The following is a 13,141-nucleotide window of genomic DNA, read 5'->3' as shown; positions in this document are numbered from 1 at the left end:
GGGACATGAAGTTCTAAAGGAATGCTCTAGATGTTTGTGGGGTGGGGTAGATTCTACGATGCTGCTGCAATCAGTCCTATCGACAGCAGCAATTTCTGGAGAAATAAGATGTTGGGGGCAGAGGGGAGGGGATGATGGTGACAGTGTGTGTGTCTGTGTGTGTGTCCCCACGTAAAGGTGCATGCACTGCCCTAGCAAGCTGGATAAGGTCCCACATGGGATTGCAAGGACATAGTCAGAATAGGAATCAAGAAGAATGTGAAATACTCAAGCAAAAGTGGAAAAACACAGTCACCAGGCAGAAAGAAACCTCCAAAATCAGGGAAGGTGGGCCTCTGCGTGGAAACTCCAGCTACTAGCGCTGGGAGCCCTATACATCACACCTTGTATCAGGAACCTTGACCTCCCCATCGAGCAGGCCCTGAATACCCATAGTTGAATGAATGGTGATTATATGGCACCATCTAAATGCTTGTTATGCTCAACTGAAGCCAATAATTGTTCAGATGGTTCTCCCTTTTTTTTGGTATCACTGCTCTCCCCTTTTCAATCTAAATTTCCTTCTCCAAAAGTATCTACACTTTAAATTAAAATTGCTAGAAGAGGGCGACAATCAAACCAAGGAATAAAGTGCATGATGACAGATTGGGAGAAGAAATTTTGGAACACTAAATCCTACAGGTAAAATTGTGCTGTTCTGAAGAGGCTGTACCCCCCCCCCCGGTGTGCCGCTTAAACATGGCCAGGCTTCTCCAGACACCCTTTATCAGGCAGCCGGAGAACTGCATGTTCAGCATTACCTAATTTCCTCATAAATCTCTTGCCTTTTAATCAGCTAAGTGGCTATCTGCTGAATTTCCCTGATTTATTGACATCTTATGAGGGCTGAGGCTATGTCCAGATACTAAGTGATTAAATGTAGATGAAAACGGCCCATCCCATAATGACAGAAACGGGAACCGTGACTAGGCATACATCAGACCTCACAGAGATGAGTGTGGACAGCCTCTTAAAAGGGCAGGCTCCAGGGCTGCAGAGAAAACCGCACTACCAAGCCGGCTTTGACACGAAAACCTACCCGATTCCTCCACTAGAGATGCACTCGCATTCGCTGGCCCAGCAGCTCCCCGAGAACCAGGGCGCCTAGAATTCCGTTTCAGAGAAGCAGCATCGAACTCTAAGCTGCTAAACTGAAAGGAATCCTGGATTCTATTTTCAACTTGGCCACCAACCGTGTGACCCGCAAGGAAGGATGCGTCCACTTGTCCTCAGAGGCCTTCATCTTTCATCTGTTAATCCCAAGGGCGATCCCTACCTAGGACAGTCATAACACCCTGTTTTAAAACAAAACACTGCGATTTAACAGGACGCTATGTTGGCCCCATAAAATGAAAGATTGTTTGTCGCAGGTCTTTGTTACACTGTATTTGTTAGAGCGCCACCTGCTGGAAACACCGCTGATAATACCAGTTCTCTGTGAGATGCTGGTATCAGAAAGGTGAGGGACGTCAGCTGCCTGGCCACAAAAGAGAACCTAGTTTCAAAAAGCAAGTAGTGAAAATGGCAGCAGCAAAGCCCTCTCTTCGTGCAGAGCTACACAGTCCAACTGCACAATTTATTACCCCTATGCAACACTAGGGAGCAAGCTAGCAGCTATACTATTCAGCAGGGTTTCTTTAATGGCATAAATATCTACCAAAAATATTGGAAAATGAATATTGTTCTAGTGGGCTGAAAAAGAATTTACAGGAGGTTCTCAACTTAAGGGTGTGTTGTGTTTCAAAAGCATGTGTATAAGCCAAATATTTAGAAACACATTGTCCAGGCTGGTTCAGCTAACTCCCAGTCTTTACACTTATTTAAACCGGGATGCACAGGCTTGCAGTCCTGCCATGTGACTCGCAGTATGGATTCTCTGGAACACTGGATTCCCAGTTTTAACTTGGGATGCCCAGAGTGGAACTGCCTTGCCCAACTCCGGAGGGAGCAGGTGAGGGGAAGCACTAAGATTAAGGGTATGAGCGGAAAGAGCAGAGCAGGGTAGGATAACTTACTGTCTGCAGGTACCTGCATAAAAGGCCTCACTTTAGGTCAATTTCCCTTTAAATGCTCTGAACTGGGACCAGAGACAAAGCTCATCTAATAAACACCCAACAAATCATAGGACTAGAAAGATGAAAACAGGCTGTGGTTGACCTGGAAGAGCTCAACCTGTGGTGAGGTGGGGCAGGCAAGCGGCAAGCACTTCAATTCAGTAAGAGCTGCGAGGCGATGACCCAGGGCCCTGGGTGCCTAAAGGAGGGGCTGCAGCTGGCTGGCCCAAGAAAGGCGTCTTGGAGATGACATTTGAGCTCCGCCCTGAGACGTGGGATGTTGTCACCTGAGATTCCCTACGTCATCACTACCCCTATACACACAGGTTTCTTTCTTTCTTTCTGTTTTTGTAAAACTATTTTTTTTACAGGTTTATTCTTAAGTAAGGTATTTTAAGAAATAAGCAGTGTATTAATCAAACTGAAAGTACTCCCCCAAATGCCAAATGTTTTAACATGACTTTTTTCACTCATTGACAGTTGTTATTGGTAGGGAATGAAAACAAAACATCAATTTTAACTGGCTTCCTTGAATGAGAAGTTATTTCACTCTTAAAGAAAAAGAATTTAAAAATATTTATTCCGGCAAGATCGATCTGTGAGCTCACTCTGAATTTCCTTTCATCCCAGCATAACCCCAAAGAGATAAGTTTATTTTACCTTACAGAAGACATGATTCTGAAAAGTTGGATGTGAAGAAATCTTGAATATATTGAGCATTTAAAATCAACAAGGGAAACTGGTTAATCAAAGACATCACACCATGGATGTATTTCCATGAAATCAAAATACTTTAATAATATGAACACTTACTCTCGATTTCTTTTGCCCAACTCCAGGGAGAGCAGGCGGGGGGGGAGCACTAGGATTAAGGCGGATGAGTGGGAAGTTTACACAGAGTTTTTGTACAGTGGCATGCTGGTAGTTGATATCATAATGAGGCTGCCTATAAACACCTCCATTGAGGAAGTACTTACTGTAAAACTCTCAAGGTACATAGAATTTGGTAAGAGGTGGTGCAGTACCCTTTTAACAACGGACAGAGGGTCCCCGGTGAATGCTTCTATGGCGCTCACATGTGCGTCTCGGGATTTCTCCAGTGCTGCCCCACCCGTTCTCCTGCCGTAGGCAATCAGTCCCCAGACCCCATCAGTGGCTCATGGACAACGGCGGCCTCAGAAGACAAAACCCAGAAGCCTCCGACCGAGGAAACCCGCTCCAGCCTGCCCTGACCGCCCCTACTCCTGACCACCCGCCCAGCCCAGACAGCCCGCTTTCAGCCTGTCCTGAGGCTGGCGGTGTGGGCACCTGCCCCATCCTGCTCGCTGGCCTGTGCCTCCAAGTCCCCAGAGTGGGGCCACACCTGGTCTCCTGACACTACCAGGTGTTGGTCCTCACACACACAGAAGCACAGTCCTAGCTTGGCTTCCGCTTCACCTTGGTATTTGCACATCTGGAACATTATTTTGTGTTCCTTTGTAAGATCTAGCCAGTGGGTCCCATCCAATGCCGTGGGGCGTCTGCTCTCAGGCTGGTCACTTTCCAGGTATCCCCTCAGCAGTCAGCAGGCTCTGCTTTCTCCGGTGGCAGCTCCCCGTTTCCCAGGAAGCCTCGGGGGACGGGCGCCCCTTGTCCGGCTACAGGACTGCAGAGTGGGCCTCCGGGAGGCTCTCCTCCAGCTTCAGCCCCAGGTTGTCGATTCCGATGCTGGCGACCGGGGGCACGCTGCTCTCGGCCGGCTCTGCCGTGCGCGTGGGCGTGGAGCAGTACAGGACGAAGCCCACCATGATGACGGTGAAGGAGAGAATGTAGAGCCCCGAAAACTAGGAGAGAAGAGCGGCTGCGGGTTATCTGTGCGGCGGCCTCTGCCAAAGCCCTCCTGTGCGCGCGTGATGGTGAGCGCCCGGGCTCACCACCTGCCCTGGCACAGCAGCCGCCTGGCCCCTTCCAGCCCTAGGAAACGGAGCTTTTGCCTTTTTCTGTGACAATCTAGCTGCACCCCTCCTTGCAACTAGTCCCCCTTAAGAGACTAAAAGGTTAGTATGGATACCAGGAGAGAGCCCAATTCAGACCCCAGGCCAGCGTACAATATTGTTATGAAACAGAGGAAGACAGGACCTAAGATAAAATGTGTGCGCACGGCCCTGGCCGGGTGGCTCAGTTGGTTAGAGCATCCTCTCGTACAACAAAAAAGGTTGTGGGTCCGATCCCCGGTCAGGATACATACCTAGGTTTTGGGTTCGATTCCTGGTTGGGGCACGTTGGGGAGGCAACCAATCGATGTTTCTCTCTCACATCGATGTTTCTCTCTTTCTCTCTCTCCCTTCCTCTCACTCTAAAAAAAGTCAATAAACATATCCTCAGGTGATTAAAAAAAAGTGGACGTACGGATGTGACCACTTGTCAACAACCCCTCATCTCTGCTATTTCAATAAAATTCACTTTGTTAAAATTTAATAAATTATCTTGTTTCTGTAGGCAAGTGTTACTTAGTAAAATTCATGGTGGACTGAGCAGATTCAGAATTTTAGAACTGATAAGAGTCTCAGACATAGTTTTTTCAGAAGAGTCTGAAGCCCAAAGAGGTTACTGGTGTCAGGTCCAGTTGGACAACTGCAGAGAATGGAGCCTGGCAGGAGGCACCTCCGACCCTCTCTGCTCCTGGAAGAACGAATTATAAGCAAGAGCTTATAATCTGACAGACACACCACGAGGATGGATGGAGTTCCTGCTGACCTTCCCCAGCCTGCTCTTTTTTTAGGGTTACAAACCACCACCCAGAACAAAATGCACTGAAGACAATGCTAATTCATTGTGTATTTTTACTGAAAATGATATTCCAAATAATGCAAAGTTTAAATAAATAATACGTACTCTATATAGTTGCTTCTATTTGAATTGAGGATCCATACAAAAGTCCAAGTGTTAGGAAATTAGTATTTAACAGCATGAAAAATAAAACACAGAAAGAGAATGGGAAAAGACTGACCAAGAAGCATGGAGTAAAATTTAGGGAAACTATGTAGCATAATGAATGTGTAATTAGATGCCCAAGATCATTTGTTTTTTTTCTTGGAACACGCAAACACAATTTTTTTTTAATATACCTTTATTGATTTCAGAGAAAGGAAGGGAGAGGGAGAGAGAAATAGAAACATCAATGATGAGAGAGTCATTGATCGGCTGCCTCCTGCACGCCTCCAACTGGGGATCAAGCCCAAAACCCGGGCATGTGCCCTGATGAGAATCGAACCTCGATCTCTTGGATCCCAGGTGGATGCTCAACCGCTGAGCCACACCGGCTGGGCAAACACAATTTATAAGTTGTCCTGCTAACCTGATTTTAAAATTAAGAATGAGGCATGCTACTTTATTCAAGCCAATGAATGCTTTTAAATTAGCTTGGATTTCATAGTATGCCCAATAAAAAGAGATCATATCAGGGGATAACAAAGGAAAACACTAATAAAACAGAATGGGTTGGGGAAGGAGAAGAGACAGTTGAGAGAGAGAAGAAAAAACAAGCTACAGTCCCAAAGGTAGAAGGAAAAATGAAATAGGAATCAGGTAGGCTGCTGGTCATCTCCAGCTGGGGGCTTCTGTGGGTCACCACTGGCTCAATGGTGATGCTCAATTACCTCTTAACCTTAAACCTTTAGAACTGCTTAAGGAATAAAGGAGCCACAGCCCTCTCTAAGGCAGGAAAGCCTTCACTGGATTCAGTGCTGATGCAAAGCCAGTGTTAATGTCAAGCTGAGCAACCCAACTGATTTCCTACCACTGGCTTTAAATTCTTAGACCCAATACTCAACACAGTGCCCAATACATAGCTGGTGTTTAATAATGTTTGGGGGGGGAGTTCAGAGAACAGGAGAGGAAGTTAAAGCTATTTAGAGTACCCTAAACTTTTTAGACAGTATTATGAAAATTAATCATGCTCTCCTATAAAATGTTCAGTTACCCGAGGGAAAAACCTATATAACTTATTCACAACATGTCTTGTTTGGTTTGGTGGTTCTAAATATTTAGAAGAAAAAGCACCTTGTCCCTGTTAAGAAGGCAGGTGATTAAATCGAAGCACCTTTATTAGAAGGGATGGACTGTGAGGGAGTGAGGTAAGTCTCCTCACCCTTTTTCTTTTGTTTAAATTCCACCCTTGTGTCTGGGTCTATATGGGAAGTTTCTGTGGCTACTCTGTTCAATAGGTATTTACTCAAGAGTCCGACACAGATGAGTGTAGAAATTTTTAAACCTCTTTTTCAACTGTCTGTCTGAAAAAATCAGAGCCAGTTCTTTTAGATTTTACAATTTTACAAACTGGAGGTATACTGGACTTAAGATTCTGTCTTTAAAAATTACTTTTAAAATGTTAGGTATTGCCCAGCCAGTGTGGCCCAGTGGTTGAGAGTTGACCCATGAACTAGGAGGTCACCAGTTCGATCCACGGTCAGGGTGCAGCTCGGGCTATGGGCTCGATCCCCAGTAAGGGGTGTGCAGGAGGCAGCCGATCAATGATTCTCATCCTTGAGGTTTTTCTCTCTCTCTCCCTCTCCTTTCCTCTCTCTGAAATCAATAAAAACATATTTTTTTAAATGCTAGGTTATCTTCTTTATGCTTAGTCTTCCACCTCTGTAATTTACTCTGAAAATCACAGAAGCCTCCTCTTTGTTCTGTCTTGAAATGACCTTTGACCAAAAGCGATAAAATCTGATCTGATTCAAGAGTGAGCTGCCCAACATGCAGAGTCAAGGAAACACAAAGCAAAACAGCTGGAAAGGCTGTATCCAATTTTGAGAATAAAGTCACGTGGCCGAAAACGTGGCACACAGAAGGACTTTCTCCATATTAAAAGTTAGAGCAGTTAAAGAGCAAATATTTACGTTAAGGGGAGCTTCCAACAGTTTGGCAGTGACAAGTGTACTTTTACCTCTAAGCCTGTATTTCTTTAACCTTACTTCCTCCTTTGACATCATTTTACTTATGAGGGACAGTTAAAAGTTAAACTACTAAAGCTAAATCAGTATGTTTGGTTTTTAAAAAAAAGCACCGGTGAGCACTGGTTATACGGTTGAGCTCTCAGGCTTTCTTGTAGCTATCAACCGGCCTTGAACTGCAGGACAGAAACACTATCACCCTCCAGGGGTGGCCATGTGAAATGCAAGCACAGTTCCACAGAACAACTCACTTTCAAAGGGGGGTAAAAAAATCTAGGGCTGTCAGGATCACTCTGAATTAGTTGCACTTTTTTTTTTACTGTTTAATGCTGCTTCTAAAAACCTAAAAATACTCTTCCAGTTTTAGTTCAGGAATACCTTCACCAGCAAGTTTGCAAAGATAACAGCTGGTTCCTGTCACATGTAACTCTGCAAGGCAGAATGGTTTATGCACCTCTAAGTAGAAATTTCTGAGAAGCCACTGAACTAAGCAGTGTGAATTCACAGCCAATTACTGGGCATAGTGTAAATCAGTGCCGGAGATTTCTGGCTGGATACAAAATTGTACAAAGACAAAGAAAGGTAGTTGCTATCCCCTACTGAAAACTAAAATGATCTCGTGACAGCCAACATCCTGCTTGTTCATATGACTGTGGGGAAAGGTAGCAAACAGGTCAACAGGCATTCACTGAAGCTATACTGAGGAAAGGCAGACTGCTAAAGCAGCAGTTCTCAAGATGGGGTCCAAAGACTCTTGAACGTACCCAAGAAGTTTTCAGGAAGCCTGTAAGGTCAAAACTCTTATTATAGTAATACTAAGATGCTATTTGTCTTTTTTGTTTTCATTCTCTTAGAAGCGCACAATGGAATGTTCCAGAGACTACATGACATGTGATATCACAAGGCAGAATGAAGAACCAGATATGAGAATCCAGCTGTTTTTCAATAAGTCATACATTAAAGAGATTTTTTTTAATGTAAATCAATGTCATTCTCACTAAGTCTTTTTTATTTTGGCAAATATAGTTCTTTCAAAAAAAAAATTTTTTATTTTTGAGAGAGGAAGAGGGAGAGTGAGTGAGAGAGAGAGAAAGAAACACTGATGTGAGAGAGAAACATCGATCAGTTGCCTCCCCCGTGTGCCCCCTGACTGGGGATCAAACTCAAAACCTTGGTATGTGCCCTGACTGGAAATCAAACCTGCCACCTTTTGGTGCACGGGACAACGCTCCAACCAACTGAGCCACACCAGCCAGGGCAATGAGTTTATTATTTTCTTAATGAGTTAATAAATATTTTTTAAATATCTCAGCTTTAAATTCTAATATGATAAATCATAGAAATAAGTGACCTGCAGTCTTCACTTTTTAAGCATTTAAAAAGATCCTAAGATTTAAAAAAGTATGAGACCTGCTGTCCTAAGAGTTTTTAAATTAGCTGTGAAGTATTAAAAAAAAACCTACTTACTGGTTCTCTCTAATGCACAAGACTTTAACTTGATAAATACATAAGCTTGAGATTCTCACCTTAATAATGAAAATAGAGAAGAAGGTGCAGTGGGAAGAAGACTGAACTGTAAGACTGATAACTACTAAGGTTCTGTCTTGACTTTACTGCTACCCAGCTGCTCACTAAGGGTAAGTCACTTAATTACACAAAAACTCCCTGGGCCTTTGTTTCCCCATCTCTAAAATAAGATCATTTATTCTGCAATTTTCAAGGGAAGGTGTATCAGACTCTCTGGAGATGCTATATTTGCTCCCTTGTTTCCTTTGAAGACACTGATTCATCCCTTCCCACCTCCCTCTCCTTGAGAATTACTGCATGTAATAAGAGCTGTTACTGATGGGAGCAGATTACACTTGTGAATGCTGTAAGGCTGCAAAGACAGAAAATGTCTGAAAAACCACTAGACTGAATTACCTTTAAGGTCCCTTCCAGATATAAAATTACCATCAAGGATGGAACCACTCCAACCACTGCATGCAAGATAATACAATGATCTCCCTTCCAATGGGTTCCACAGGCTTTTTATCTGTGTATTAGGGCTTTGCAACATGTAAGTGTGTCAAATCAACACGCTGTACACCTTAAATTTACACACTTGTAAATTATATCCCAATAAATCTAAGCGGGGAGAAGCTCAGGATGCCCACGGTAGGTGAGATGGTCTTTTAAAAGTCAACAGTGGCTCTGGGATTCCTTGTTTATCGCCAGGCAACATGTATTAGCATTTCCATACAATAGTGTCCTGGGCTATATCAAAGAGGAAATAGATTGCATTTCACCTTTTAGAAAAACCTAGATGAACAATTCTTATTTGGGTCAATTTTCTAATTTGGAAGCAATAACAAAAGGTATAAGGACTGTCCAATGAAATTTTTGCCAAGAGGACGAGATGGTTTTATTTTTGGATCCAAAATCTTGAAGAAGCCCGCTACTTCTTTTGGACTAAGTTTAAGTATTCTTTCTTATTTGAATGTGATTTCTATTTGCTTACCTTATAGCCAAAGAGAAAGAGCCCAAAGAAAAGGCTGTAGAGGTCGGCTGTCAGGATGCCCAGGTTGACAGAGGTGGCACTGGTAACTTTAATCACCAGTGGCATGAAGCTGTACAGGCAGAACATACAGAGGGCAAATGCCGCGAACAGCAGGGCTGTGAAAACATGGAAGGAATCAGAAGGCAAGGTGCTTGCGGCCTGTCTGCCATATAAAATCCCTGACCCTTTAACCGACTATCTGCAAAGCCCCATGTTAACATCAGCATTGCAAATGAGACATACAACACTCTCGGGAAAAATAATAAAACCAAGATGTGATGCAGGTGAAGGACTTCAAAATACAACAGGGTGTTGAATGGTCAAGCAGACAACCTTCACAGAAAGTCTGAAAACTCGAGATAACAGATCTAATTGAAAGCTCATGTGACAAAGGTCTGTCTTGCTCAGAATTCCTAGTAAAGAAAGGCTATTCCTGAAGGTAAAGATTAAAAATTAACTTCTGTGGAGGTTCGTTCACAAGTTCTCAGAGAAAATTCAAAGCAAATCACTACACTGTATATTGAATTACTCTGATTTTACAAAAATGCCTGAATGTTATTAAAATGAAGCATTTGTTTCTTGCTGTGTGTTTTTGTCAGTTAGAGGAAAAGATATTGACTACAAAGAATGATCCTTTACATACATACCAATTTTCCAGTCCCAGTGAATGCTGGCAATATCCTTATATTCCACAAGCAATCTAAGATTAAAGCAAGAGGTCACAGAGAGATCCACATGCTAATTTTCACTACTTAAAACGCATTTAGGTGCTATACTTCAAATAAGGTGAGGAATTATGTTGACTTCTGAATCTTTCTTAGAGTATAAAATAACAATATTTTATAAAAATGACAAAGAATAAAATCAAAGGAATCCATAAACATATTTGACTCCCTTAAAGCCCTCCTCAACAGTAGTCCACGAGCCCGGCCGGGCGTGGCTCAGTGGTGGAGCGTCAACCGAGGATCCAGGCAAGTGGGGTTCAATTCCCGGTCAGGGCACATGCCCGGGTTGCGGGCTCGATCCCCAGTGGGGGGTGTGCAGGAGGCAGCCGATCAATGACTCTCTCATCATTGATGTTTCAATCTCTCTCTCTCCCTCTCCTTTCCTCTCTCTGAAATCAATAAAGATATATTTTTTTAAAATAATAATAATAGTAGTCCACTACAGGAGAAAATACAAAGTTAAATATTGTCCAGAAATAACTGGAAAAAAAAGTCTTTACTGGTAATGCCTGTACCAAATGTATAAGAAAATAAGACATAATTCTTAATATTTTAAAACTCCTCTAATATATATTTAGCAAGTTCCTGATTTTTAAGGTGAATCTGGGCCAAATAAACATTGGATGTTGGTAACTGGAAAGTAATTCTCTATGACGTATTTGCTTATTCTGTTTTTAAGGAAAATTTTAGACTTACAGCTGTATGCCACTGATGATTGTTCCAAATAAGCCCACCATTCCTAAAAACTCCTGCCTGCTCAGCTTCTTCACAATGTATTCCTCGCACACATTGGAAATGGCATAGAGGGAAGCGCCCACAAGGACCAAGATGTCACCGATCAGCACATTGCTGCCTGTAGGAAGACAAGCCACAAAACGGAACACACCGTCAATAGGGAAGCCTCTTCAGCTTGCCTCCAGGAGGCTCGTGTTCACCTAACGTCAAGATTTTATGGAAGGAGAAACCCTGAGTTCTAGAAGTTTAAAGGCTCTTAATCTTCTCACTTTCCGGCACAATTCTGCTGTGATTTTTTTCATATTTTGACTCCTCAAGAGACTTACAGACTGGAAGGTGGTGGTACATGTCTTAATGTAAGGTCTCAGAAAATGATTCTGTGACATGAGAAATTAGCGGAATTTATTGAAGGCAATTAATTGAAAATTATAGGGAAGGAAGCTAGGTGAGCAAGGTCATTTCTCTCTTAAGAGAGATACTGACGTCACCTGTGGACTGGGTGAACTCGTGGACCTTATTGAGATTTTATACCATCAATTGCCTGAACCTTGATCCAAAGAACATCAAAGTGTTTTCATCCACAGAGTGGACACAAAGTCTCTATTCGATATTTTTAAAAAAAGAAAAAAAAAGAATCTATAGTACATTTTCCAGTAACTGTACCAAAAGAAGACTGTAACTACATAAAGAAACTTCTTTCATGAAACAAAACAAAATTAGTGTGACAAAAGGGAACAAGAACTTTGGGCCGGTAGGAACATAAAAGGTGCTTTGTGGAAGTGGTTACAGTACCAGAGGGAGCAAATAAATCTAAAAATAAAATTGAAAAGACAGTTAACAGGACATGTTTCCTGCCTTTTGCTATGTATTTGAAAAATAAAAGGGAAAACTTAAGCAAAACTTTTCTCCGGGACTGACCCAAAATTAAGGAACACAGTCTTACCTGAATTGTCTTCCCTCCCTGCCAGTATGTCTGCACCAACCATAGTCCCGACGCCCAGCAGACACACAGCCACAGCAATGAAGTGGATCACTCTGTATCTCGCATAAAGAACGAACCATGAGAGGGCCATCAACACTGGAATCCCAAAGCAATCCAAAAGCTGCATGGGAAGAGAAACAAACAGCGTAAAACACCTCTCGTCAGCTAACATACATGTAATTAAGTTATAACAGAAGTTAGCATTGATGTCCAGCAGGCATGGCTCAGCAGCCGAGTGTTGACCGATGAACCAGGAGGTCACGGTTCGATTCCTGGTCAGGGCACATGCCCAGGTTGCGGGCTCCATCCCCAGTAGGGGGCGTGCAGGAGGCAGCCGATCAATGATTCTCTCTCATCATTGATGTTTCTATCTCTCCCTTTCCCTCCCTGAAATCAATAAAAATATTTTTTTTTAAGTTGGCATTTATTGAGCATTGTTATTGATTGCCAGCCCTGTACTGAATGCTTTACCTGGATTAACTCATTTAATCCTCACAGCAACCCTATGAGATTGAAACTGCAAAGCCTATTTTACAGGAGGGAAAACAAAGTCCCAGAGAGGTTAAATGAGTGGTCCAAAGTCACACAGTTAAAACCCTGGCCGGTTTTCTCAGTGGTTAGAGCATCAGCCTGTGGACCAAAGGGTCTCAGGTTCAATTCCTGGTCAAAGGCACATACCTCGGGTGCAGACTCTATCCCGGGGCTCATTTGGGAGGCAACCAATTGATGTGTGTGTCTCTCTCTGCCTCCCTCCCACTCTCTCTAAAAATCGATGGAAAAAATATCCTCAGGTAAGGATAAAAAAAAAAAAAAAGTCAGAGCGATAGTTGCTCAATCCAGGAATTCTGCCCGACGGCCTGTGCAACTTACCTTTACATTGCCACTGGGTTTATCCTTAAGTTCAAAAGGCAAACTTTCCTACCTGCACGTACCCATTCACTCAGTCAACAAATATTTCAGCATGGGAGACACACTGAGAGGAGCTGGAATGTAGAGAAAAAGACAAGCCCTGTCCTCAGGAGCACACAGAAGGCTAGACAGACACAGAATAATTAATCACACAGCCAGATATTTAACTGCCATTGGGCTGAGTGTTACAAAAAGGTGCCAGTTACTGTGAGAAAGCAAGAAGA

General features: G+C 43.0%; 1 protein-coding gene across 1 annotated transcript in view; it reads right to left on the bottom strand.

Annotated features, from left to right (window-relative positions):
- Positions 1-2,861: 2,861 nt before the first annotated feature.
- The window catches only part of SLC35F2 (solute carrier family 35 member F2), a 52,823-nt gene continuing 42,543 nt past the window's right edge, over positions 2,862-13,141 (bottom strand). The window contains exons 4-8 of the mRNA XM_081152915.1: positions 11,970-12,129; positions 10,988-11,144; positions 10,214-10,266; positions 9,528-9,682; positions 2,862-3,916 (exon numbers count right to left, since the gene is read on the bottom strand). Coding sequence (XP_081009041.1) covers positions 3,731-3,916; positions 9,528-9,682; positions 10,214-10,266; positions 10,988-11,144; positions 11,970-12,129 — 711 coding nt within the window. The 3' untranslated portion in view covers positions 2,862-3,730. The remainder of the gene's footprint in view (positions 3,917-9,527; positions 9,683-10,213; positions 10,267-10,987; positions 11,145-11,969; positions 12,130-13,141) is intronic.

This window comes from Miniopterus schreibersii, assembly GCF_964146895.1.
Source record: "Miniopterus schreibersii genome assembly, chromosome: 12".
In the NCBI taxonomy this organism is placed as follows: Eukaryota; Metazoa; Chordata; class Mammalia; order Chiroptera; family Miniopteridae; genus Miniopterus; species Miniopterus schreibersii.
Note: the sequence above shows the minus strand (reverse complement) of the source record. Positions and strands in the feature narration are given on the sequence as shown.